Below are 27,170 nucleotides of genomic sequence, written 5' to 3'. Positions count from 1 at the left end.
GATTATGTGCTAATGTTGCTGAGGTGTTTTTTACTGTTCCCAAACTGTACTCCTTACAGGAGCATAGTCTGGGGGTTGCCTTTTTTCTCCTCATCTCTCCTAATGTTATGCTGTATTTTTCTCCTCAAACGAATTTCCCCATTGTGGGATAAATAAAGGTTTCTAATCTTCTAATCTTCTAATCCACGTTACAGACGCTTTGATGAAAACATAGTAGAATATGTGGCCGAACTGAGGAAGCTGGCACAAGTTATGCTGGAGACACGCTCACAGTTATGCTGAGAGACAGATTCGTGTGTGGTGTTAATGATGACAGCATACAACTGAGATTACTGGCTGAGGATGGACTGACGTTTGAGACAGCGCTAAAGAAAGCTCAGGCTATTGAGGCTGCTAATAAGAATATGGCTGATTTGCATAAAGATAAAGGAAATCGAATGGGTACCACAGTTTTCAAGATGGACACAAAAAAAAAAAAAAAGTTGAGTGTTACAGGAATGTGCTATCGATGTGGTGGAAGTAACCATGGGCCAAAATACTGTCGATTTGCCAACGAAAATTGTTATAATTGTGGTAAAATTGGACATGTGAAAAGAGTATGTAGAATGAAACCACAAGAAACTGATGTTGATAAAGAAAGGACGTTTTGGAAATGGGGGAGAGGAAATCAATCAAAGAGGGCAAATTATCTTCAAGAAGAGGAGGAAGATCAGTCTGAAGAAGTTTTCACCATACATAGTATAGAGACACCACAGCCCCATGTACCCCCTATTACACAGACACTGGTTGTAAATGAATGCCCTGTGAAGTTTGAGACTGACACTGGATGTAGTGTGACTGTCTTCTAAGATGTACTAAGGAAAAATGGAAGCTAAAAAGAACTTGCCTGAACTCAAAACAAGCTCTCTCAGTTTAAAAACATACTCAGGACAGTCAGTGCATGTCCTAGGCACCACCATGGTTAAAGTCAAACACAAAGGGCTTATCAAAGAACTCACAGCAGTGGTGGTGGCAGGATCTGGGCCTAATTTATCAGGACGATCATGGCTCATAGACCTGGAACTCAGCTGGAAAAAGTGAGTAAAATTAAAGACAGCTCAGAGTTGTTGCAAGACATCTTAAGGAAACATGAAACAGTTTTCAAAGAGGAACTTGGAACATTAAAAGGAGCCACTGCTAAGATTCATGTACCAAGTGACGCAAAGCCTAATTTTTTTAAATCAAGGTCACTGCCTTTTGCTATGAGAGAGAAAGTTGAAGCTGAACTTGATAGCCTCATTAAAGACCATATTATAGAGCGTGTGAAATTCTCTGAGTGGGCAGCACCTGTAATGAGTAACGACCACAAAAGGAAGGAAAATAGCGGAGTAAAACTACCGATACATCGCTTAAAATGTAATCAAGTAAAAGTAAAATTACACTTTTTACACTAAAAAAAAGTACAATTTCTAAAAAACCGACTTACAGTAAACTTGTTTATTTGTTATTCATACTGCAGAACAAAAGTGTGCGTTTCTAAATTTGTGACCGTTTTCAAACTGATTGACTAGCCAATGGAAATTTCGCTTCTATAAGACGTTAATAAAAAGTGTTCACTTGTTTCTTACTCTCTACTTATGTGTTTCTGAACTTGTTTTCTGCGCAGCTCGAGAACTTGGCATATTGTCCTGGGCGACCACGACATCTACAACCACGAGGGTCGCGAGCAGTACATGACCGTCAGTCAAGTCATCATCCACCCCAACTGGAACAGAAATAATGAGGCTTCTGGGTGCGTATAACATACAACACATACACGACTGTGGCGACAGTTACAGAAAAACAAACAACAATACTATTGCCAGGCCGAATAAACTAACAGTTTTTGTACTCAAAATACATTTAGAAGACTTATGTAGTAGTATAATATATTATTGCAGTTTTTTTTTCTACATTGTAATGGACCATTTTTATTAGCAGAAGATTTAAAGATAATAGTAATACAGGTAAAATAAGAAATAAAAACTCAGATCAATATTTGATGTTCTCCACTCAGGGTTCAGTCAGACCACCTTCTCTATTTATAATTTATTTATTTTTGGTTACACTTTATTTTAAGGTGATGTAGTTACATTGTACTCACCTAAACAAGTAGCCTACTATATTAACTACTTACGGTTAGGGTTTGGGGTTACACTTTATTTTAAGGTGTCATTGTTACAGTGTAATTATATATTTAAGTACTGAGTAATATTAAACAACTACATGTACTTACTATAGGGTTAGGGTAGGATTAGGATTTGGTTGAGGGTTATTTGCATGTAATTATGCATAGTTACTGTTAGGGTTAGTATTACTATGCTAAGTACATGTAACAAGGACAATGTAAAATAAAGTGTTACTGGGTTCGGTTTAGGCTTAGTTACTTGTAATTATGCATAATTTACTGATATTACTATAGTAGTAATATAAAAGTACATGTAGTAAAGTGTAACTACGTCCCCTTAAAATACAGTGTTGCCTTATTGTTTGCACTAATGACAGAAAACACATCATATATCAACAATTGCACATTAAATTTAATGGCACACATGCAACTACTGTATCTACAATTACAGATAATATCAAAGCAGCATACTTGACTCTATTGAGTTTTTGACATAAGTTTCATGCATAACTACCTGGACTTACATCATCAACACAACATCCATGATCTTATTGAATGTACTGATTCCTGATTCCTTCCTCTCATGGATGTGATCTTCATTTAGCTGGTGGGTCACTCTCCGCTCAGCTGAAACAGGCCTACCTGCCCGTGGTGGACCACAGTACCTGCTCTCGTAGCGACTGGTGGGGAAGCACCGTGAAGAGCTCCATGGTGTGCGCTGGTGGCGGCAGCTTGTCTGGATGCCAGGTGAGAAAGACTGGCAAACAGATCATGAACTGCTTCATACTGCAGTAAAATGTCTAATTTTGTCTCCTGTTGTGTTGTTTTTAGGGTGACTCTGGCGGTCCTCTGAACTGTCAGGTCAACGGTCAGTACGTCGTCCATGGTGTGACCAGCTTTGTGTCATCATCGGGTTGTAATGCCCACCAGAAGCCAACAGTCTTCACTCGTGTGTCTGCCTACAGCAGCTGGATTAGTGGAGTAAGTGCAATTATATCATCATTATAATAAAACTTTACATAAGGAACTAACAAGCAATCAGTGTCATGACTGTATCTCATAATACTGTTTTTATTTCTTGTGCCATTTTGTTCATTTCAGATCATTGGATAAGTGGAAAAACATCCTCCATTTATCAGCTTTTAACATGGCAAGAAATATTTACAATAAACTTTACATCTAATCTTGGCCTGCTTTGAATCATTTTAAAGATTTGTGACCTTGTTTAATCAAAAACAATAAATACATTTAGTAGAGCACTTAACTATTTGAAGTTATTTTTTTAAGTGGAGATTTAAATTGTTTATAGTTGTAATGGTCTTGACATATTAACTCCTTCAGACCATTGGAAACAAATTTATTTTTCTAATATGAGTAATGTCTGGTCACTGATTGGTCCCTGAGAATCCAACAACAATGAAAATATGCCGTCCATCGTAGTGGAAAAATGTATTAACTAAGGAGTTTGCAAAAATGTAGTTTTTTAGATTAATTTTTACATTTAAGGAGAGTGAAATGTCAAGTAGGTAAAGTTGTTTAAAAAAAAAAAGGTCTGTATAACAACATTTTGGTAAAATTTCATGGGCAAAAAAGATCCCTTGTCAATAGTGACAAACAATGGTTATTTTGACTGTACCTTAAGGTGAATTAATTGACTATTTTATTGAATTAATCTAGAGAATATTTTAGTTTTTGCTATTTTTCCAGAAAAGACTTCATCAGATCGTGGTTAACAAACTGATATTAAGATATTAATACCAGCAGTATATCTAGATCTTATATAAACTTTTATTAATTGAACAGAATTTTATACAAATGACTTGGAAATGAGAATAAAACAAAAGTCATTCATCCAAGGAACACACACACAAAAATCAGTAAAATACAAAAAGCAAGACCATTAAAAAAAAAAAACAGAAATGGAATAAACCTCGAACCAGACTCATTAGAACCTCATTAATATTAAAATTTATAATATTACCAATTATAAATCATTGTCCAATGACAAGAGTCAGTATGCATGCATTCAGCTAATATGAAATATAGCACTGTCTAATACATAACACAGTAACAAATCACTGCCATACAGTACATATAAGGTCCATACACTAACAAGTTAAGGACTGTAATAAATTCATAAATATATAACATAAATATCTAAATTAACCAGTTGAACCAAGTTCAGTTATGATCACATTTATGTTCACAAGCACCAAATTAAAATAAGTCAATAAATTCTCTAAAATTGTTTACATAATGTCATACAAAATGTGCAAAAATTCACAGTTATATTTGTATTAAGTGTATACCCTCCTGCTCATCCCCGCTGTCTGTATTTCTTTCTCTCTCTGTAAGAAAACAAAGAATACTGGTTAAAAAGGTTGATGTCACAGCTACTTTAGTGTCAATGTTCAGCCAATAAACCAAACAGCCAATAAAACAAGCATTCCTACCACTTACCCGATCAAAAACACTCAAAATAATACAGTGCTGAGTGTCAAACCATAAAGAACTGAGAAAATTAAAGGACAATTTAGAAAATAAATCCAATTGTAAAGTAGTCCACTGAAGGTGAGCTTGTTGAAACGTGCTCAAACAGAATACACGGACACGGCGCTTACCAAACTGGTTAAAGGAAACAATCCTTGACAAAGACACATGGCAAACATGAGGGCTTAAATACAGACTAATGACTAAACAAAGGACACCTATGAACAATGAAACAATGGACCAATGACAGCATGACACATCAGACAAGGGAACACATGGCAGGATCACTTGACTAACAGGGAATCACATGACATGAAACATGACTGACATGAAACAAAACCAAACCAAGACGTGACAGCAATATGTTCATTTCAGAGCGTCTGTACACAGAGCCAAAATAAAAAAGATCACCATGTTACTCACCACGGATTGTAACTTTATATCTCTTGTATTTAGTCTCTCGGCTGCTGATGATCAGTAGTTTATAGACTCCGGCATGTTCAGTTGTGCTGTTTCTTATGATCAGAGATCCAGTTTGATGATCCAGATTCAATATGTTTTTGAATTTCTCTTCGGCACCATAATATGTACAGGCCCTTTTATTTGTTTCTCTTTTAGCTATGAGTCTGTCTTCAGCTCCAAACAGCCACAGCATCAGATCATCATCTTGTGTTTCAGTTTCGTTGTGCAGCGTGACCGATTCTCCTTCCGTCGCTGACACAGTCTTCTCTTTATTTTGTCGCAGCACCAGATAACAGAGAAAAACATGGACATTATAACAGGTGATCTGACCTCACTGCCACAGTAACATTGAAAGGAACTGATGGTTGATTAATTAGGAGGTCAAGAGGGTACATTTTCTTCAATATTTATATTTTCTTCAATATTGTGATGGATTTCAGTTCCACATAAAGAATCTATACAGGTTGGGATTTGGAACATTTCAATTATTTATTTATCCTGGACAATCAAAACCAGTGTTTCTAGAATAATAATAATAAAAAAAATTCTAGGAATGCAAATATTCCCAAATTAGGACTTTTGTCGCACTTGAACCACAAATACACACACACACACACACACACACACAAACACAAACACAAGTGACTGAATTCGAGGAGTTTATGTGGTTGTAATAAAAATAAAAAATAAAGTAAAAAATCCTTCCCATGACCCCCTTAGGAATGAATGGATTGCTAGGAATGCTTCAGTACATGGAAAAACCAAAAAAAAAAGTCAAACTTTAGTTTTTTTTAAACTCCGAAAAAATGTATGACCATCTAACTAAGACTTGAGAAAAAAACATTCCATGAACGATATATAAATAATGTTTTTATGTTAACGTTTTGAGTACATTTTTGAAGAACAGATAAATTTGAACGAACATTCTATTAATGTTACTGGAAGAACTTTGAGAGAACCTTGCCAGAGCGTCAGCTAAAGATCCAAGAACGTTCCTGTCAGCTGGAACGACATTTCAGCCGAATTTTGAATTTTTTTCACAAGATTCCTATGTAAACTGTTGCCACCTCTTTCCTGCGTTAAAAAGTCTGATGTTTGAGTAAAGAAGGGTAAAGAGGGGGAAAACATGGCCTGTCGATCATCTTCTAGTAGTGGACTTTTATTTATTATATTCCTTGCTTTATCCACCAGATTAAATAATAGCCCAAATATCTTCAAACTTGTGACAATTTGTAACTATTTTACGTTTTGGGCAAATTATTAGCTAATTCATATAAATACATACAACATAATGTGTACGTTTTTGTACAATCTGCTTAAACCCAAGTGTTAAGAAATGGGGTCAGGGGTGGACCTTCATGCTTACTTTTTTGTATGATTTACAGTGTACGAATTCATACAAATGTGCCGCCTTGTAACAAAGTTATGTTTTCCTGTGAGATCAGTGTTTTTTTTTTTTTTTGTTTTTTTTGTTTGTGTCTTTAACTATTAATAATCTGTGTTAAGACCATTAAAAGCATCAAAACAGTGCTAAATATGATTACTCACCGTGGGCAATCACCATGAATCTCTTGCATGTGATCTTTTTGCCTCTGGTGATTTGTAGTGTATAAACGTCTGAATGTGCTCTGCTGATTTTCCTGATGGTCAGATCTCCAGTTCGCTGGTTTAACTGTAATTTGTCTCTGAATCTCCCATCAGGACCTTCATAGAATAAGGCCTGATTGGTGGCTGCGTTGAGTTCAGCTATGAACGTTTCTTTATCGCTAAACTTCCACAGTATCCGCTCATCATTCTTCAGATTGGTAACACCAGTTTTTAGAGTCACAGAATCTCCAACTGTATATTTCAGCGTATTCACTGCCAAAGAGAGAGAAACATATAGAAGAAACATGTGAATGTGAAAGTAAACCACACTATCAATACTGTGATTATCTTGAGCTACTCACACCAAACAAGAATGCTGAATTTCTTGTATGAAGCTTTATTGCTGCTCTTCATCTGTACTTCGTAAACTCCAGAGTCGCTGCTTTTGGTGTTTGTGATGGTGAGATCTCCAGTTCGACTGTCCAGCTCCAGTCTGTCTTTGAATCTATCGTCCTCAACATCGTAGACGCTGGTCTCATTGGTTTGCCCATCAACTTTGGCTATGAGGGCATTTATAGGTTCAAACTTCCACAGAATCAGATCATCTTTCTGTATTTCGGTAATACCAGTCTGCAGATGGACAGACTCTCCCTCCGTGAATTTCAGTGTGTCCACTTTATTTCATAAAGAAATAGAAACAAAGCATGTTGATATGTGCAGATGAACAACTCAAATCACACTTTAGACCTCAATGAAGTGTAAAATGAACAAATTAACACGTTTACAGACAACACTGTAGGGTGTTTGAAGTATTTCACCCACACACCTCGTACAATAACCTTGAATCTCTTCGTTTTGGCTCTGCTGCCGGTGATCTGCATCTGATAATCTCCAGAGATTCGGATCCTGATGTCGCTGATGGTCAGATCTCCAGTCTGCTGGTCCAGCTGCAATTTGTCGCTGAACCGCTCGTCGTCGGCGTATGAAATGTTGCCGGCCTTTTTGTGTATTTGAGCGATGACCATGTCCTGTGGTCCAAATGTCCAGAGTACTTCATCCTCTCTCTGGATTTCAGTTGCACCGGTTTTCAGCGTGACAGAATTTCCCTCTGTCACTGACACCGTTTTTTTATTTTCTGTCTCAGCACCAACATAAAAAAAAGTTTTAACAGATTTTTCAAATAGTTAAAATTCTAAAGAAAAATTTACGAATAAACTATAAATGTCTGAAGTCCCATCAGAAATAATAGCTTTGCTCCAAAACAGTGAGAATGCTTTTGCAATGAAGGAGCTGTTCCAACAAGAAACAGATATTCACTCAGATATTGGTTTTCAATTTGATTCAAAAGCGTTGTTAACTGACACAGTTTGTCTGACTCTCAACATCATGGAGATGTTGCAGCAAAAAACTGCAAAATCTCCTAGTGATCTGCATAAATAAGTAGCATTTTAAGGTGCAATCCTAATAAAGGGATGTTCTTTTTTTCTGTTGGTTTTCAATATATTTTAAAAGTCACTTTTTAAAATGCATTTCTAGGATTCTAGAACTTCCTGTATCTTAAGTGGGAACAAGAATCACAGACTGCTTTACAGCTACAATCAATTCCTGTTTTTCTTAAGATCACCCACTGTATAATTTGTTAAAGATACAGTACTTCTCAACTGAAAAAAACATAGTTATGCAAATGAAATACACTTTTAAAACTCTCATATAGGATTATTCCTTTTGCTATATTAGCAGTAGATAATGATTACCTTTCCGTTTAGAGTATCTGAACATGTAGTAAATACCAGCCAGAGCTGCAGTCACACACAGCAGGAGAAAAACACAAATCAGCACAATATAACCAGCGGACAAACCTGGATCTGGAATGGCTGAAGAGAGAAAGTCATTAGTATAAGTACATTTTTTGTGCGATTTAAGGGAAATGCTCATTTAACATGATCAAACATGAGCTACTTACCAACAAAAACATTGAATCTCTTGTATAAGGTCTCTTTACTGTTGGAGATCTGTAGTTGATAAACACCAGCGTCTGTGGTTCTGAGGTCTCTGATGGTGAGATATCCCGTCTGATTTTCCAGATGTATTCTCTCTCTGTATCTCTCATCAGGACTGTATGTGATCTCATGAATCTTTACGTTCATTTCAGCTATAAAAGTGTCTGGATTCGTAGTTCCAAACGTCCACCGTATTAGATCATGTTTCTGTGAATCAGTAACACCAGTGTGTAGAGTCACAGAATCTCCTTCTCTCTTGTTTTCCAACCCTGCAAAAATCACATCTGGAAAACAAACAGGAACAGTTATGCAATGCATAGTGCATTTTAAAAGTAAAACATATAGGCCTAACCTATATGATCAATATAGATCTATCGGAGCTACTCACCATGGACAGTAACACTGAACGTATTGACTAAGGTCTCAGTGCTGATGATCTTTATATAATAATCTCCGGAGTGTTTGGTTCTGATGTCTCTGATGGTCAGAGATCCAGTCTTATTGTCCAGCTGCAGTCTGTCCTCGAATCTCCCATCATCAACATCATATAATGAGACTGTCTGAGCTGTGCCCTCGATTTTAGCGATAATGGAGTTTTGAGATCCATACATCCACATCAACAAAAATATTCTCTGTATTTCAGTGACATTAGACTGCAGAATGACGGAATCTCCCTCTTTCACTGACATTTGTGTCATCTCCCCAAACACACCTGAGAAATAAACAAAATATAGCTGAAAGTTTTCAATATCAGTAAACTAGGCTACTCTTAAAAATAAAGGTTCCAAAAGGAGGGTTTTCTCAGCAGTGCCATATAGAAGAAAGAAGAGCAATTTCTGGTTCTTCAAAAAACCTTTCAGTGATCAGTTCTTAAAAACATGTTACTCATAGTGTAAATTTTAATAATTTATAGAACCTTTTGTGCAATAGAAAGTTTGGTGTGGTTCTTCTTCATGGACATAGATGCCAATAAAGAAACTTATTTTTAAGAGTGTAACGCAGTCGATATTTAAATCTTAGCGATTATTATTATCCTATTAGAACAGCCAACTATTACTACAGAATACACTAGGCTATAGAATTAAATATCATCATAAAATGAAAATAGATCTTGTCATTGTGGAATTTGTCCACGAATGATTGCGCAATATTTGCATAACAAAACAGAAGCAGTGTGAACCGTATGAAGGCTATGAATGAATGAACATTCCGTCATGAATGTATCTTTGACCAATTTATGATGAGTTTATCATATGTTGATAACCTATAGTTATAACTGTTGGTGTGGAAATCCGACGCCAAAAGCCACGATCGACAACCCCGCCCCCTGGATTAGGCTACTGCAGAACAGACAGAAGCAATGATTTAGCTTTTCTTATTCTTTGCAAATTATCTTCCTTACATGAAAATGTTCCGATTCATTAACAGTACAGCGACGGTGAAATTCGTATTTCCCCGAATCTGTTGTAGACTAATATGTGACATTTTATAAGAACATAGGTCTGAATGTGAAACCGAAAGAATGACGAACCGATGACTTACCTTGAAAAAATAATGCGAAAGAAAAGAGCAATGACAGTTTCTTCATATTGTTTTAGAATCCTAGATCATAACCATGACTCGACTTAATGAGGTGATCGACCGTGCCGTGGCGTTTCTGTCGTAAACGAGCTACAAACGACGAGTGGCAGTGACAGTGCCGTCACGGATAGCAAAAAAAAAAAAAAAAAGGTGTCGACTCACTGTTGAGGAATTTTGAACAGATAGGCCGGTTATCACAAAACAACGAATGTTCGTTCATGAATATCATTTAGGTTATGCACAAATGTTATTTTACTGTTTTACTGTAATGCTCATTTTCAAGTCAAAACAGAAATGTAATATTTATAACATAGGTCTATAATTGTAACCACACCAGACTCAGACATATTATTCACTCGCAGACTACATCTCCCATCATTCTCTGCCTGGACTCATCAGCACTCATTATCACATTCACCTGTATCTCATATTCTTGTTTAGTTCACCCCATATAAGCCTGGTTCACCCCTTCACTCAGGGTGAAGTTTTGTATGTTGTTTCACTGCACTTCTGAGCGTTTTCCCTGGTTTTCATGTCTCTTGGTTTTTTGGATTTCTTGCCTGTTCTCTGGATAACTCTTTTGCCTCTGACCCCTGCCTGTTTTGTTTGTTTGTTTATTTGTTTGTTTGGACTGCTTACCTGTGTTTCGACCATTGCCTGTTTCTTGGATTACGTGTATTAACCCTAATAAAGCTGCATTTGGATCCTCTACCTTCGAGTCTCGGAGCAGTTTCGTAACAATAATATGCTGTTGGTTTCCAATCTCTATCTAGTGTTCTTGCTTGTAGTTTCTGTCATTGTACTCATGAGGGCAGAGGAAGGCAAAACCTGTTCACAGATCAGTATATTTTCCATTTAACTTCCTTTGAGAATTCAACATGCAATCAGCATTAGACAAAGCTTGTATCCATGCATGGCCTGTGAATGTTTTTTAATAAAGTTTGGAACAAAACTAATAGGACTTCAGTAAGTCAATGTGTCGTTATGGGACTATTCATTGTATGTACATTTTAATGATCATCAATCAGAAATGCGTAAAGTAACTTGTGGGGTGCCTCAGGGTTCTTTGATTGGTCCTAAGTTGACATCTGTAAGGTTTCCGATTTGTTAAAATGTGTTTTATTCGCAGATGACACAACACTGTATGTATCTGGGGATAATCTTCACCAACTAATTACTGATGTGACTAGAGAACTATCCAGAATCAAGCAATGGTTTGACCGAAATAAACTATTCTTTAATCTAAGTAAAACCAAATATATTATATTCAGTAATCGACAAACTAAAACCAGCATGAGCTTAAAGATTGATGATGTGGTACTAGAAAGGGTGCATGAAAACAAATTTCTTGGAATAATATTAGACCATAAATTATCCTGGAAACCACACATCGCTCATGTTCAATCAAAACTGTCCAAAATAATAGCCATATTACATAAAACCAAGTATTTTCTAAATACGCCTACTTTGTATATTCTGTATTGTTCTCTATTTGTTCCATACATTTCTTACAGTGTTGAAATATGGGGGCATGCACACCACAAACACAAAACCTATTTTTATTTTACAAAAAAAAGCCATAAGGATAGTCAATCATTCACCGTATCATGAACCGACAAACGCAATATTCTGCAAACTTAAAGCAATAAAATTTTCCGGTCTAGTCACTTGAAGACTTGACCTTTATGTTCAAAGTCAATAGGAAAATATTGCCTGAAAATATACTATGTTTGTTTGAAAACAGGGAACAGAAATATATTTTAAGAGGAGAGAACATGTTTAAAAAACAAATGGTCAGAACAAACTTTAAAATGAACACCATTTCGGTAAAAGGGGTCGACTTGTGGAATGGTCTCATCGCTGAACTTAAGAGGAGCAATTCCATTTATTACTTTAAAAAACAGTTTAAAATCTTAATTTTTGACACATACATGGGTGCTTAAGAAAAATTGTCTAAGATAAGTTTATGTATAATTGTTGTGCATAAATTGATAAAACACAAGCAACAAACAAACATTTGTAATTGCTTAAAAAAGATGTGTGTATGAATGTATGTATATATGTATGTATATGAGTATATATACAGTATGTGTATGTATGTGTGTATGTATATATATATATATATATATATATATATATATATATATATATATATATATATATATATATATATATATGTGTATATGTGTATATATGTATATTGTTTATGCTTAATTTTTGATGGGTTGATGTTGTTCTGTAAATAGGGTAGGCGTAATAAGCCTCGGCTTCAGCCTACACCTTTTCGGTTACCCTCCTTGTTTGTAACGAATTTGCTGTAGGCCTACATACATTTTGTTTTATGTTTTGTAACCGAATAAACCTTCATTCATTCAATGTACTAAAAGTTTGAAAGGTACACATTTAAAGTTCAGTAGGCTACTTCTAAACTTGACATTGTATCAAAAAATATAAAATAATAATAAGATACAAGGCCATTGAAAAGATAGTTGACAACAAAAAAGGATATTGTTTGATTTATACTGTAAAATGCTACACACCAGAGTAGGCCTACTGACTTCACAGTCTCTCTATACTTACCGCTAAACAAGGAACTGTATCTCATCTCAGCAAGAAACAGTTTCAGGGTTCATTTCAAATAAGTCTTTACCTCTTTAGACTCGTGAAGGGTTAGCAGGTTGCAAGTTCTTGAAGAAAATGCATCACACATGTCTGTGGATATTGTACTTAGCTGGTAAGGTGTAAAGGTTTGTTTCTTTTAGTTACTGTTTTAGTAAAGCATCATCAGTTGTGACTGTGAATCTTTTCCTGCGCTTGTTCTCCAGGTGTGTTTGGTGTTGAGACCGGTGAAACAGAGACAGTATCAGTGATGGAGGGAGATTCTGTCACTCTTCACACTGATGTTCGTGTGATAGTGTGAACGTTTGGACAGCAAGACACTCACATCGCTAAAATCAACAGAGTTCACAATGAGACCTTTCTCGATGGTGCCGATGAGAGATTCAGAGACAGACTGAAGCTGGACTATCAGACTGGATCTCTGACCATCACAAACACCAGCACAGAACATGCTGGACTTTATAAAATCGAAATCGTTGTTGAAAACAAGGTCTCGAACAAGAATTTCATTGTCACCGTCTATGGTAAGCAGAGCATTATACTGTATGTACATTTGATTTGCCTCTTGCCATATTCGTATTTCAAGTAGGATTATTAAATTATCTTAATATAATATGTTAAGATATGGGGTAAAATATGGGCTGGTGGGTAAATTGAGCCACCAATTAAACTTAAAGGTAGGGTAGGTAGGATTTTTATAAAAAACTTTTTTTCAAATTTGTTTAAACTGTCTTTATATACCAATACATAATTAAAATGTAAGTGCTCTGAAAAAGAGAGTATAAAAAAAAACTTTTAATCTGCAATAAACACAGCTCATTATTTCCATTCGGGACGAAACAATTGATTGGTTTGGGCGACTGTCACTCACTCTCGCAACCATGGCTACCACCACTGCTGCTACAAGATCTGCCCATATGCGTGCGCACCCGTTTGATTTGAGGAGTGCAAGAGAGGCGTGGAACCTACGAAGAGTAAAATTATGGCAGAGAAAGAGAATTCAAAATTCAAAGCATCTGCATGCAGTCAGCGAAGGCAAACAAGGCAAAAACGACTTCCTCGGACCCTGCCCGCACTCTTGAACAACCTCCTCTGCTTCACCCTCGACCCCGGACCTGTCCTCGAACCGACGATGCGGTACCTGTCACCGGAGTGTAACGTTAGTCCTCATCAGAGTCAGCAATGTTTTCATCATGTAAACTCTTACATGCAAAACACCGTTATATGTTATGAATCTTACACGAAATTCACCTTCATCACAGTTTAACTGATGGTAATGAAAAAACATGTATCAATGCAACCTGTTTTTAGCTTTGCCTTATAAATATAGCTCGTTACCTATAAATATAGCTCGTTACCGAATCAAACAAAATATATTTTAAACTTTACCAGTATCGATATGCTAGCTTGATAGTGAGTAGGCTACTAAAAGCCATCTTATTTGTTTATATTTATAGTGATAAAGTTAGGTTTATTACATGTGATTCTGACATGATGTCACTGCATGCACTGCGCTCCTTCCTCTCCACTCGTCTCAGGTAATAAATGCGTCTTGTTCCAGCTGAGCCTGAGCGTTTGGCGTCGCGCGTTCATGTGTTTTGGGGGCGTGGCTTTGGAAGGAGCTCAGAAGGGAGGGGGTGGAGTGAATGGAAATAATGAGCTGTGTTTACAACAGTCGTGAGAGGTCTACAGACACTCGATTTTTATACTCTCTTTTTCAGAGTACTTACATTTTAATTATGTATTGGTATATAAAGACGGTTTAAACAAATTTGGAATGTTTTTTTTTTTTTTTGAAAAAGCCTACCTACCCTGCCTTTAAGGGAACAGTGCAAAAGATGATTTGCCAAGGATAAGGCATTATGACATGACTTCTGTAAAGTTGCTTTGAATAAAATGAAAACAAAAATTACTTGATTACAAAAACTTTTTTTTTTTTTATCATATATGGTGCATTATTTTATTTTAAAATATTTAAAAACATGAGATGGGAGGAAAACATTTATTTATTTTTAATGCTTTTTCTTTCTTTCGCAAAAGTTTTGCAATACCCTGATAAACTTTGCATTCGCTTGCAAAACCTTTGCATACTTTGCATGTTGTGGCAAATTCATAGTTCTTTTTGGTTCAGGTCTCGAAGAAGTTTCTCAGAGTCGAGGTTCCAGGTCAGAAGAATTAACTTTATTGACAAGCAACAAAGTGAGAAGCCGGCCGGCCGTCCGGACATCTAAGGTTACATTGGCCAGTGTTCATGTCTTATACTTTTTCTTATCGCTAGGTGCCCAATGGATACTCTCAAATCTATTTCTTCCCCTCTGTCACGCCTGGTGACCTTGGCACAGTTAGACATGTCTTCTCTATTGGTCAAACCTCACACAATGGTGCTCTGTTTCATACTTTGTTTTGACATTTCATATTGCTGATGCATACTGGTTATTTTCCATTCTCTCATCCTTCTTCAGGCCTATTTTTTCATGCTTGTCATCATTTTTTGTTTTGTTTCATTACATCATACTTAGACATGGATCAAAGGAAAATTCTCCAACAACTCTCGCAAAACTTTTGCAAGAGAATGCAAAAGCGCTGAAATATATTTTTTCCTCCCATCTCCTATTTTTCCCATCATCGCATGTCCCTTTTAAGGAGTCTGTACTTTGTCCCTGACATGTCATCTATGGCAAATCTTCCACTTGGTCTGTTATTGTGGTATTGCTTAATCTACATTCCTAAATGTCATTTAAAATCAGAGCTATCTTTGGCTGGTTGCTTTTCATGTTGGTCAAACTTTTCTCTCTTTTTTATTCTCAGTCCAGAATGAAAGCTTCAACTGATGAAGGGTGATTCAAAGAGTTTTTACTAGACTTAATCATAATGCGAGGAAAATAAAAAATCCTTTCAATGAGGAAGTTCACAATGCAAAACTCATCACTTCTCTGTTCAGGCAAATGGTGGTTCAAATATGGGAAGTACCCAAATACTGTATCCCATTTCTCCATAAAAAAAAAAAAAAAAAAACCTTTTTTAGTGTGGCACCTTATATAAGCTAATATATATTTCACAGTGCCAACTTTTACTTCTAATACTTGTGACATCTTAAAATTGTGACTTTAAACTGTATTTCACAATTATGACATATCTCACAATTACGACTTTAATTCTCAGAAGTGCGTTTTTTTTTTTTGCGTTTCATTTTCTTATAATTCTTTGTTTATAAACTCACAATAAAACACTGGCACTTACTCTGACTTTATTTTGGTGTCTCTTTATTTTTTTGTGTTATTCAGCTCTTCTGCACATTCCTGTCATCACCAGATATGCACAAAATCCTTCATCATCCAACTCAAATTGTTCATTGGTGTGTTCATCAGTGTTGAATGTGTGTGATGTGACTCTCTCCTGGTACAAAGGAATCAGTGTATTGTCCAGCATCAGTGTGTGTGATCTCAGCATCAGTCTCTCTCTACCTCTGGAGGTGGAATATCAGGATAAAAACACCTACAGCTGTGTGCTGAACAATCCCATCAGAAATCAATCTCAACATCTGGACATCAGAAGACTCTGCCAGATACGTTCAGGTATGACATTTGTGATATGATGGGGTGAACTATCCCTTTAAATACGATTATCACTCCTCTTTTAAGTTAAAAAACGACATTCATTCAATACTTTTTGTACGGTTTAATACAATGTCTTTTTGTACAAGAGTAGAGTTCAACATAAGCCTATACTATCAATGAAGTGGGGTCTGTGTGTTTTAATCAGTTTTATTTTGATAAACATGACACAATATAATATTGTGACATGAAAAGAGCTTTTACTGACATTTTAAGACATTCTACTATGGAGCTTATAATATGACAATATTATTTTAATTTTAATTGTGTAAATCTGAATTATTTACAAGTGTAATCTAACAAATTAGAATTTTATGTGGTAATTAACACAATTCAAATTCAAATCATATTGTCATATTATAAGCTCCATATTCTGTTTTCACAATCAAAACAACTGTGAATGCCGCTTGCAATGTTTACTTTGTCACTGCGTAGCACTGAATATAGAAAAGTAAGGAACTTGCATCCTATTGCATTTTGTATTGTATTATTGAATTATTAATTGTATTAAATCTAAGATAAGAATAAGAATCTCTTTAGCTGCACATGCTTAGACAGTCAAAGGATGTTTAAGTGTGTGTAATGATAAATGGCTTCTTTTCCACTGCTCATATGAAACTAAAGGTGCAGAAACTAGTTTGAGCATTTTGTTCTTTGTATTGAGCCAATAGGTCAGTTGGTGACAGTACGATCTTATTGGTCAAATGTTTTTTTTGTTTTGTTTCACAGAACAGTTTTCAAAAACATCCAGATAACATGTTCTTTCTCTCAATGAGAGGTGCAGACAACATTCACCACTATTCACCAAAAGTAAAATACTTTCACAAAAAAAAAAAAAACTCATTGACTTTCTGTTCACCAAAACAACTCAATTATATTTGCCCACTTGATCACTGTTGATTTGAAGCATTCGTGTTAGTTAAGACCAGATCAAGACCAAGACCATTGTGAGTTGAAACCAAGACAAGACCAAGACTTATGAGGAGTTGAGATCCTTATGTTCAAGACAAGACCATGGCAGGGCGAGACAGAGTCAAGAACAGACCAGCGCTCCTTAAATTCTTCTAAAAGATCTACAATTTACTGCCTAAAAAATGTCTTATATTTAATCAATAGGATAAAAACACCTACAGCTGTGTGCTGAACAATCCCATCAGCAACCAGACCACACATCTGGACATCACTCAACTGTCACACACAGTCAGGTGGTGACATTAGTGATATGAGGAAATCATTTTAATTTAGGGGTGAATCCCTTTAAATACGTTTAAGCGCTTTAATCCCGTTTTGTACACAGACTTTTGTTATATAAAGTAGCCTAATACACAACCTGCCTTCAAAATAAGGTCCTAAAACGCCACTGTATGCGTTATAGAAATAAACTATACCTAGGCTACTATTACATGGCGTTGCTATGGCTATAAGTAACTGTTTTAGCCACACATTACAAAAGCAACGAGGCCTTGAATACAAAAGCGTATACATTTGGGTTCTTTACTCAAAGTATTTTTTTAACACTTCTACTGCGATCTGGTGCTCAAAAAGATGAAGCGCATCTATAGAGCATTTTCATGGCTAGATTGGACTTTTCTTGAACTGTTATTCGGTTTTTAATGACATGCCAAATTTGAACACAAAACCATTATACTCTTCAATTACCAAGTTCAGATAGTTTAACAACATCTGAAACTATAATCCCATATCATCTTTGCTTGCGATTATGATTAACACAATATTTTATGGTTATAACTAAGTTCAGATTGAATGTACTCTGAAGATTTTATTGTGTACATACAGTACATATGGTATGAAGCAACACACATTTTACACAATTTTACCTTTTTATTATTTATTAATATTGCATATATTGGTACATTGTTTATAAGTTGCATGCAAAAAAGGCTGTTAGGAAGCAAAATAAGTGTTTTTCCACTAGAGGACAGAAATGTAATAAGATCAGAGGCATATCTATATCTAACATGAACATGCATTCCTCAAGCAGATGCTTTTGTCAAAATCAATAAAACATCACAAAACACAACACAATGTGGTTATAGTGTAGCTAAGTACTAGGATTGAACAAAGGCACTTTTTCAACCTTTTTTGCTATAAGTGCAACAAGAGTAATTTTAAGAGCTTCATCATGAATACAAATAAATTCAGCTCACATTTACAATGTGACATTCACATCTGACTGGAAGATGAACAGATTCACTTCAGATCAGACCCTTATTTAAGCAGAATTACTAAAGCAAAATAAGGCACACAATTACAATTTCAACAAAAATAATATTAAAAAGAATGTCAACGTAAGTTTCTTTTGTTTAGCTCAGGTGACTGTTGGTAGTGCAGACTGTAGTTAGAGTTTTGCACATGTAACTGTAATAAGAGTAACAGGTATGAAGTGTAACATTATAAAAACAATATATGAAACGTTTCCCTGTTCATCTAAAACCAAATAAGCTTCTTACATACAAGTTTAACAGCTCAACAGACACGGATTAATTTCTCACTTTAAGGCTCATATGCAGAAATATGTTTTTTTTGTTGCAGCTGGAGCTGAATTATTGATGATGTCAGAGTGATTGACACTGGTGGGCGTGTCTTATCTCTTTAAAGTAAACTTGTCCCCTCCCGTTCATTCCCTACATCCCGATCCTCTTCATTCAGCAGCAGCATCTCTATGGTCGCCGAATCATTCACTCTGTTTCCTGAGGAATCAGCCAGAAAATACAGACAATTACAGATATTAAAAAGAGAGATGTACTGATGTGGTGTGAGGTCTGAATCTGCTCTGAAGAACGTCGGGGGTCGCACCGATCTCAAATCGTAGCCTAAATATCCAACATGTTGAATTACAATCAGAAATCCTGTTTTGTGGGAGGAGCCCCGAGGAGAAACACGCACGTCACAAAATACAAACCACAAATAGTTCAATTAGATAACCCTGCGTGATCAATAAATAAAATGAAAATAAAAAAAATACATAAAAATTATGAAAGTATAGCCAAATTTGTCAACTTTGTCTTTTTAACTGCAGAGACGACAATAAACGCGAAACTGGAGTGCAGTCTTTTAGCTTAACATGTTCACAGCATCCAGAAATCAAATTAGAACCGGCTGAAATGTTTTGAAATCACTTGTAGGCTATCCTACCCGATAGAAAGAAAAGACATCCGGTCTTTCACTCTATCCGTGTCCGTTTGAGTCTTTTCAAATTGTGTGCGCGGATTTAAAACGCGTAACGTGAAAAACGCTTAACGGCTTAATGTCCCAAGAAGACAGTTATTAAGAGATCAAATTCTGCACACACCTTATTAATAAAGCACAGTATAAAGTCTACAGAAAAGCAGATGAGCCCAGAATATGAACGCAATGCGTTTAATTACACGTCAAACATTTTCCTCTCAAAGAAAAAACGTTATTATAAAGAAAACGAGTTCCGTTCATATTCTGGGCTCGTCTGCGTTTCTGTAGGCTACATATGCTTAGTGTGGTCTTTACTGAGTTTGGTCTTGTAACATCATTGTCTTAATATACATTAAATACAAAAGTATTGAGGAAAATGTATTAGAGGATGGTCACCCTGTCTAAAGAACATGCAAAGTCGCTGCAAAAGGGGAAACAGTTCAAATCATCTTCGTGATCACCACTCCCAGCAAGCAATTTTGCGTCTAATAGACGTCTAATAGACGTCTAAACATAGCCTAGACGTCTAGGCTAAAATCAGGCTAATTTTGGGCTGTCAGTGAAAATCTAATAGACGTCTAACCATAGCCCAAGAATAGACGTCTAACCATAGCCCAAGAATAGACGTCTAACCATAGCCCAAGAATAGACGTCTAACCATAGCCCAAGAATAGACGTCTAACCATAGCCCAAGAATAGACGTCTAACCATAGCCCAAGAACTAATCATTAATTAGACGGCTATTAAACGACTACATATATACGTCTAATAGACAGTCAATATGGGTCTAGGCTAAAACAAGGCTGAATTTGGGCTGTCAGTGAAAATCTAATAGACGTCTAACCATTGCCCAAGAATAGACGTCTAACCATAGCCCAAGAACTAGTCATTAATTATACGGCTATTAAACGACTACATATATACGTCTAATAGACAGGCAATATGGGTCTAGGCTAAACCAAGGCTGAATTTGGGCTGTCAGTGAAAATCTAATAGACGTCTAACCATAGCCCAAGAATAGACATCAATTACACTACATATACATGTAATAGACAACAAAATGAGGCATAATGATTTTCACTCAAATATAACAGGTTCTCATAAAGGAAAATCCATCCAAACTAATTGAATATAAAGGATTTATTTAGAACAATTATATTAACAACTTAGACAACATTCAAACATAAAAATGAACATAAAATAGTGGAAAATTTGTAAAACGACTTAAGATACTAAAATTTTTAAAAATTAATTGTTAGCTTTATATTCATAACCATCACTCCCTGCTCTCCCTGGTGCTTGTTTAAAATGACCTGAAATTAATTTTTTTATTTCCCATTCAGTCGCCGAAGGAAAGTTGGTCATCACTGCGTCTGTCAAATAAGAAAAAGAAAAATATTATTGCTCAAGAAAAGCATTGTTGTTGACAATCATTTTTAACTAATTACAGTCATTCACTTTTGCTAGGTTGCACACTAGAGCTGGCCAATATAGAGTTAACGGAATATAGATTGAGACTATATAATTTATATCAATATTATTAATAAATTAATATCAATAATTGAAATTATATATATATTTTTTTTAGGGGTGTAACGATACACGTATTGAACGATTCTGCACGAGGCTTTTGGTTCGATTTCAGTATGGATTTTTAAACAGAACTGTTCATTAGACAATTTTTCCTGCTAACCAAAATTTTTTAATTACAAATGTAGGCACGTCAAAAAGCCTGCTCTTAATGTAAGAGAAATCATAACAAATCGTGACAACAATCATGCTCTTTCAGGTAGTGACCATATAGACCTGCATTATGACTGACTGACAAGAACGGTTTGACCCTAAAATATCAAAATTAAAACTACTGCGGAAACAAAGACACCTCCATCTTGAATGCCCTTAAGGTAAGCTAAAACATACCAAAATTTAATTTCAAAGCAAACTATCCCTATAAATCATTCTTTATCACTTACTCATATAACTCTAATAAACATAAAAAGATACTTATAGGGGTAGTTCACTTAAAAAGAAAAAAAAAATCATGTAATCATTTACTCACTTTCACTTGGTTCCAAACCTGTATGGCTTTCTTCTGTTGAACACACACAAAAAAAAATATATTATGAATAATGTTGGTAACAAGACATTTAATGGTAGTCAGTGACAAGTGTTCTGTATATTCAATTGCTGTACTTTGTTGACTGATTGCTGGATAATTTGCGATAGTGTCTTTAAAGTGGATTACATCACTCCAGTTCTGATGTTTTTACACTGGCTATCTGTCTGTCAAAGAATTCATATCAAAATACTACAGTTAGTTATTAAATTAACATTTTAAGGCCAAAGTAAATTTCTAATCTTCTGATGCATTATGAACCATCCAGAGCAGACCTCTCAGGTCATCTGGGACAGTAGCCACTAGCCAGCTACTTTTATATCCCCAAAGTCAAAAGAAAACATGGAGAAGCAGCATTCAGTTTTTATGCACCATATATCTGAAACAAATTCACTGAAAACTGAATGTATGCTGCATATTTGAATTCTTTTAAATCAAGTTTAAAGACTTTACTGTTTGCCACTACCTTTTATTAATTGGAAAGGAACAAATATTTTTTTTTATAATTTCTTTTCATGTTGCATATGTTGCATTAAGTTTTATGTAAAGTACTTTGAAAATTTGCATTAAATCAAAAACTATTATTACTTACTCTAATCTAATATAAAAACAAAAATATATTAGTATCTTTAATAATAAAATGATAAGTTTCATAGTTTCATGAAACTTCTCATTTTAAAAATAAAATAAGTTTCATAGTTTCATGCTTACCACCTTGAATTTAGATACATTTTAGATTAAGGGCACAGTTGCAATAACACGTGCAGGTAACGTTAACTTGTTGGAGAAAAATAGTAGGTTTACTCTGCATTGGTAATGTTAAAATGTCACGGTCTACACATTATAAAAACTAACTACTTTAAACAATAAACATAACAAAAATAACACGCATACTTACAAGATCGAAGTAGAAATTTGAAGGTTTTCAGAGTGTCGCTCGCCCGTTGCTCTCCGACAGCTGCCTCGTGTAAAATAAAATTGAAAATGGAGGAAATGTGTATCGCGAGATCTGGCTAAAGTGATCTAGTCCGCAATGCCAGTAGTCCCAGTAGTCATGTCTCAGTAGTGTTTCGATTGTGCCATCTAGCGGTTGAGAAATGCCATTGCATTTGATTTAATTTGAAATGATAGACAGCCATATCGTAGATTATGTATGAATGTTATGTTTATGTGTGACAGCAAACATTAAGCTGTGTGAGCGAAAACATTTTTAAGACTAATATTCTTATACTATATCGCTGGTCTGAATCTGGGCTATAGCCAAGCCGTACGTAGACCAGATTGCCTTGATTTCGCCAGGTGGGCTAAAGCAGACCGCATATAGCCCGTCCAATTCAGAGCTAAATCGTGACTACAGATCGACCATGTCTTGAAATGACACATTGAACCTTGTAGATATCATTACCAATGCAAACATGATGCAATATCAACCATTTCATGCACTGCCTGGCAAAAAACTACAATTAATCAGTTTTGACTAAAAGTGGGCTACAATAGCCGGGTCTGAATATGAGCTAAATCGTGGCTACGCATAGCCTACATATAACATGTAAAATAAAGCAAACCAAACAACTTGTAATCACAGTAGACTTTGCTTACATGATGGAATATCATACATCTCACAAGTTATTTTGGAAAAAAATACATTTATCCAGATTAAATGTTATTTGGGCTAAAAGTGGGTTACGCATAGCCGGGTCTGAATACGAGCTAAATCGTGGCTACGCACAGCCTATAACATGTAGCCTAAAATAAAGTAAGCCAAACAACTTGTAATCACGGTAGACTTTGCTTACATGATGGATCATACATCTATCAAGTTATTTTGGAAAAAAAAATACATTTATCCAGATTAAATGTTATTTGGGCTAAAAGTGGGTTACGCATAGCCGGGTCTGAATACGAGCTAAATCGTGGCTATGCACAGCCTACACATATAACATGTAAAATAAAGCAAACCAAACAACTTGTAATCACAGTAGACTTTGCTTACATGATGGAATATCATACATCTCACAAGTTATTTTGGAAAAAAATACATTTATCCAGATTAAATGTTATTTGGGCTAAAAGTGGGTTACACATAGCCGGACTATATCGGGTCTATTTTTAACCCAGACGTTGAAAAGACGGCTATTGCTTGCTGGGCTCTCTTGCATATCAAATCCAAGAAAATTTACTTTTATCTCAATATCAAAAATAAGTTGAGGAAATAATTGGACGCAAAATATTGTTTTGAATAGAAATATTTCATTATATCACTTGTAATTAACGTGAAGAAAAGTTCGAAGCAAGTGGCTTTGAGCCAAGACGAACAAACATGTCCATATTATTATGGGCCAACTTGCCCCATCATTTTAGTAATCAACTGCACCCCTGTTTCCCTCTATCTTTCATAAAGCTGAGGATATATGCCTTGATTATTATTACATGTTAGGGGTTGAAAGAATCTTAGCTATGCGTTTTGATCTTTGTTAGGTAATGTTAGGTTAAATTATGCTGTTTCCTGGTGATTCAATCTTATAGTTGTAGATTATTCAGTTGGATCATTTCTCCAACAAAAGGAAGGTAAGGAAAAGGGACACTGATATAGACCAATAAAATATAGTTTCTCAATATATCTCCTCCTCTCTGGTTCGCATAGGGTGGTGATATAATCCTTTGACATGGTTAAAAATAATATCCTGTCTGTCGCCGATTACATTCCCCTCCAGTGGCCGTAAGTTAGTTCTCAGAGTATGACACTGCGCTCTGTCTCAAGTGCCTGTATCCACTTATGTCTCCTTAAACACTCGTTTTTTGGGGTCGAAAGCTTATAAAAACATAGTTTTTTTTTAGTTGTTTGCTGTACACCCTGTCACATGGCAGCTTTTAGACATTGTTCTGTCTTTTGTTAGAAGCAAGAAATGACAAGGAGGCGTAATACAAAGTCAATGGAGAGGGTCATTTCCCCCCAGTGGACATGGTTTTCAGATTATGTACATAAGATTTCTGTCTCTATGACGAGTCATGCAGGCACTGGGCTACTCCCGACCCGACCAGTCTAAAATAGTCGGAATATAAACACTGTGTGTACATAGAGTATTTGTAAAAATAAACTGCCGGTGACATGCAAATTAAACATGCAACACTAATAACTGTAATACTTAAGAACAAATTCTGACATAAATACAATATTTCTCTCTGCAGATACATTATTTATTTAGTATATGTTTCATGCTTTGGCTTTGTTTGGAACTATTTTTATTGATAGAGCAAAAACACAAAGTGAATCATCACTTTTCACAAAGACATCATCTATATTTTAAAAATAAATTGAAAAACTACTTACCATGGACAGTAACAACAAATGTCTTGTTTGTGGTTCCTCTGCTGCTGCTGATCTGTAGTTTATAATCTCCAGTGTGTTCAGGTCTCATTCTTGCGATGGTCAGAGATCCAGTCTTCTCATCCAGCCTCAGTCTGCCTCTGAATCTCCCATCATCATCATCATGTGTCTCTCCGGTCCCTCCTCTGATTTCAGCTATGAGAATGTTTTGATCTCCAAACCTCCACTGTATCAGATCATCTTTCTGTATTTCAGTTTTAGGGTCTAGAGTGACTGATTTTCCCTCTTCCACTGATTTCAACCTCTCTTCATTTGCGACAGCAGCACATAGAAACAGAGAAACACAAAGAAATGTTGCCATCAGATCAGTGTGCATGTGAACATTACAGCTTGAAACTACTACATCAATATCATTCAGATGGACATGATTTGCTGTCTTCTCACACAGAAAATTCATATTACTGTCTCAGTTCCAGTTTGATGAAAACTGATCTGAAAAGTGCTGATCTAAATAAAAGCTGAAGGAAGAACTTGTGGATGCAGGTCAGCAACAAAATGTGTTTTAGCTGAATTTGACAAGCTGTAAAGCTGAATAAAATAGAGAGATTGAGATGAATATCCTGTCACGTTATGACCCTGTTCTGTCTCCATATTTTGAGCTGAAGATGCTAGATGATGCTAGATCATGTCACACACACACACGCGTTTGTTTCACAGTGTAGTTCAATGGGGAATTGTGAAATTAATCCTACATGTTTGAACACTGAAATGATTTAATTCCTTGTGTTTGAATGTCTGTTTGTTATAGAGTTATTACTGTTCACCACTTGAGAACTGTGGTTCCACTGGCAATGTGTTGGTCAGCCACATGTGGATCAGGATTTATTTTTCCCCGCATGTCTTTATTTTTTAAATTGTTGCTTTTGTTGTTGTGCAGCCATGCAATAAAATATCAAGTGAAATAACATATTTTTGCAGCTTTATCTTTTCTTCATTTGATTGAGTTCTCTGGTGAACATGTTGAATGTATTACTAAATATTAAAACTTCTATTTAAAATGTTTATCATGTTACCAAGAATTTCAGCATTAAAAGGTTGCAAAGGAAATGTGAAGATGACATGTCAGTGTCACACAATGTTATTCTTTTTGCCTTAAAATTACTGACAAATGCAAGGTGTCTTCACTGAATGACTGAGTAATTCATAAAGTAGACTTTGTGTTCCATAATATTTGGGGAATCAACATTTTGACAAGAAAATGCCATTCAAGTGTCAAACAATGTAATCATTTAAGACTATCAGCTTGTGAGCGTGAGGAACAAGTTAACACGAGCCCAGCCCATTGCCATAATCAAACACAGAGGAATTGTGAATAATATGAATATCATAAACTGAACACATCAAACAGATCTCGAGTAGCTCAGTTAGATCAATTGCCACAACAGTATTTAATGGTGATTTTCTTGGACGAGTTCGAATCCCAAAAGAAGGATTTTAAGACCTTTTTTGTTAAACTTACTTTTGCGGTTACAGATTATGAAATCACTTATTTTTACTTTTACAATGATACCAATAATCACATAGTGAGATAGTTTTCTTGTTATGGACATGTTGCACATGTTTGCTGAATTGTCAAGTCTGCAGCCGATCGTTCACAGCTGGAGTTAAGCGCCAGAAATCACCAGTTAACAGTGACATGGAAACCAGTTAAACCGTAACACATGTTGATCATCTTTACAGGGTTCGTACACATTTTTACCATTAAATTTCCATGACTTTTCCATGACTTTTCCATGACTTAAAGGTAAATATTCATGACATAATGTTCCATAAAACGTCTGTGTATACATGTAAAATAAGAATACAAATTTGGATTGTGACATTCCTAAAATTCACGGGCGGGGATGCGGGTGGATAATGAACTCCTTGCGGGCGGGTAACGTTAGTAGCGGATGAAAAATGTGCTTGAAGAGCTCTTTTCCAAAACGCGATAAACGCCATTAAAAAAAAAAGAAAAAAAAAAGAGATTTTCCCTATT

General features: G+C 35.6%; 3 protein-coding genes and 1 long non-coding RNA gene across 6 annotated transcripts in view; 2 read left to right on the top strand and 2 right to left on the bottom strand.

Moving 5' to 3' along the window:
• The window catches only part of LOC308701967, a 756,660-nt gene that overhangs the window by 260,237 nt on the left and 469,253 nt on the right, over nucleotides 1–27,170 (top strand). The gene's annotated exons all lie outside the window — the stretch shown is intronic.
• LOC308701564 (elastase-1-like) lies at nucleotides 948–13,136 on the top strand (the record flags this gene model as incomplete). The annotated part of the gene is made up of 6 exons (XM_081383920.1): nucleotides 948–1,076; nucleotides 1,646–1,771; nucleotides 2,645–2,703; nucleotides 2,751–2,893; nucleotides 2,978–3,127; nucleotides 13,092–13,136. The coding sequence occupies exons 1-6, from the start codon at nucleotides 958–960 to the stop codon at nucleotides 13,134–13,136; spliced, it is 642 nt and encodes a 213-aa protein (XP_081240046.1). The 5' UTR covers nucleotides 948–957.
• On the bottom strand, nucleotides 4,096–10,412 carry LOC308701773 (uncharacterized protein). Of its 3 annotated transcripts, none has more exons than XR_014031507.1 (9): nucleotides 10,228–10,412; nucleotides 9,074–9,397; nucleotides 8,649–8,969; nucleotides 8,440–8,559; nucleotides 7,512–7,820; nucleotides 7,048–7,359; nucleotides 6,647–6,958; nucleotides 5,060–5,360; nucleotides 4,096–4,494 (listed from the first exon to the last, which is right to left on the bottom strand). XR_014031507.1 is itself a non-coding variant. In XM_081384204.1 (9 exons), the coding sequence occupies exons 1-9, from the start codon at nucleotides 10,271–10,273 to the stop codon at nucleotides 4,433–4,435; spliced, it is 2,112 nt and encodes a 703-aa protein (XP_081240330.1). In that variant the 5' UTR covers nucleotides 10,274–10,412; the 3' UTR covers nucleotides 4,096–4,432. The 3 variants fall into 3 exon arrangements, 2 of the variants coding, with proteins under 2 accessions (XP_081240330.1, XP_081240331.1); XM_081384204.1 differs by having other exon boundaries at nucleotides 5,060–5,365; XM_081384205.1 differs by lacking the exon at nucleotides 8,440–8,559 and having other exon boundaries at nucleotides 5,060–5,365; nucleotides 10,228–10,411.
• The window catches only part of LOC308701400 (uncharacterized protein), a 39,592-nt gene continuing 30,747 nt past the window's right edge, over nucleotides 18,326–27,170 (bottom strand). Inside the window, exons 7-8 of the mRNA XM_081383666.1 lie at nucleotides 25,136–25,438; nucleotides 18,326–19,210 (exon numbers count right to left, since the gene is read on the bottom strand). Coding sequence (XP_081239792.1) covers nucleotides 19,113–19,210; nucleotides 25,136–25,438 — 401 coding nt within the window. The 3' untranslated portion in view covers nucleotides 18,326–19,112. The remainder of the gene's footprint in view (nucleotides 19,211–25,135; nucleotides 25,439–27,170) is intronic.

Source organism: Scardinius erythrophthalmus (assembly GCF_964197995.2).
Source record: "Scardinius erythrophthalmus genome assembly, chromosome: 14".
NCBI classification, from domain to species: domain Eukaryota; kingdom Metazoa; phylum Chordata; class Actinopteri; order Cypriniformes; family Leuciscidae; genus Scardinius; species Scardinius erythrophthalmus.
The sequence above is the reverse complement of the archived record's forward strand: the minus strand, read 5'-3'. Positions and strand labels throughout refer to the sequence as shown.

Excerpts from the sequence above, each read along its gene's own strand:
- LOC308701773 (XM_081384204.1), bottom strand. The coding sequence starts at position 10,273 with ATGAAGAAACTGTCATTGCTCTTTTCTTTCGCATTATTTTTTCAAG. Across the intron at positions 7,360-7,511 it reads ATTCAAGGTTATTGTACGAG|TGGACACACTGAAATTCACG; the intron begins GTGTGTGGGTGA and ends TATGAAATAAAG. Across the intron at positions 4,495-5,059 it reads ATATAAAGTTACAATCCGTG|AGAGAGAAAGAAATACAGAC; the intron begins GTGAGTAACATG and ends GTTTTCTTACAG.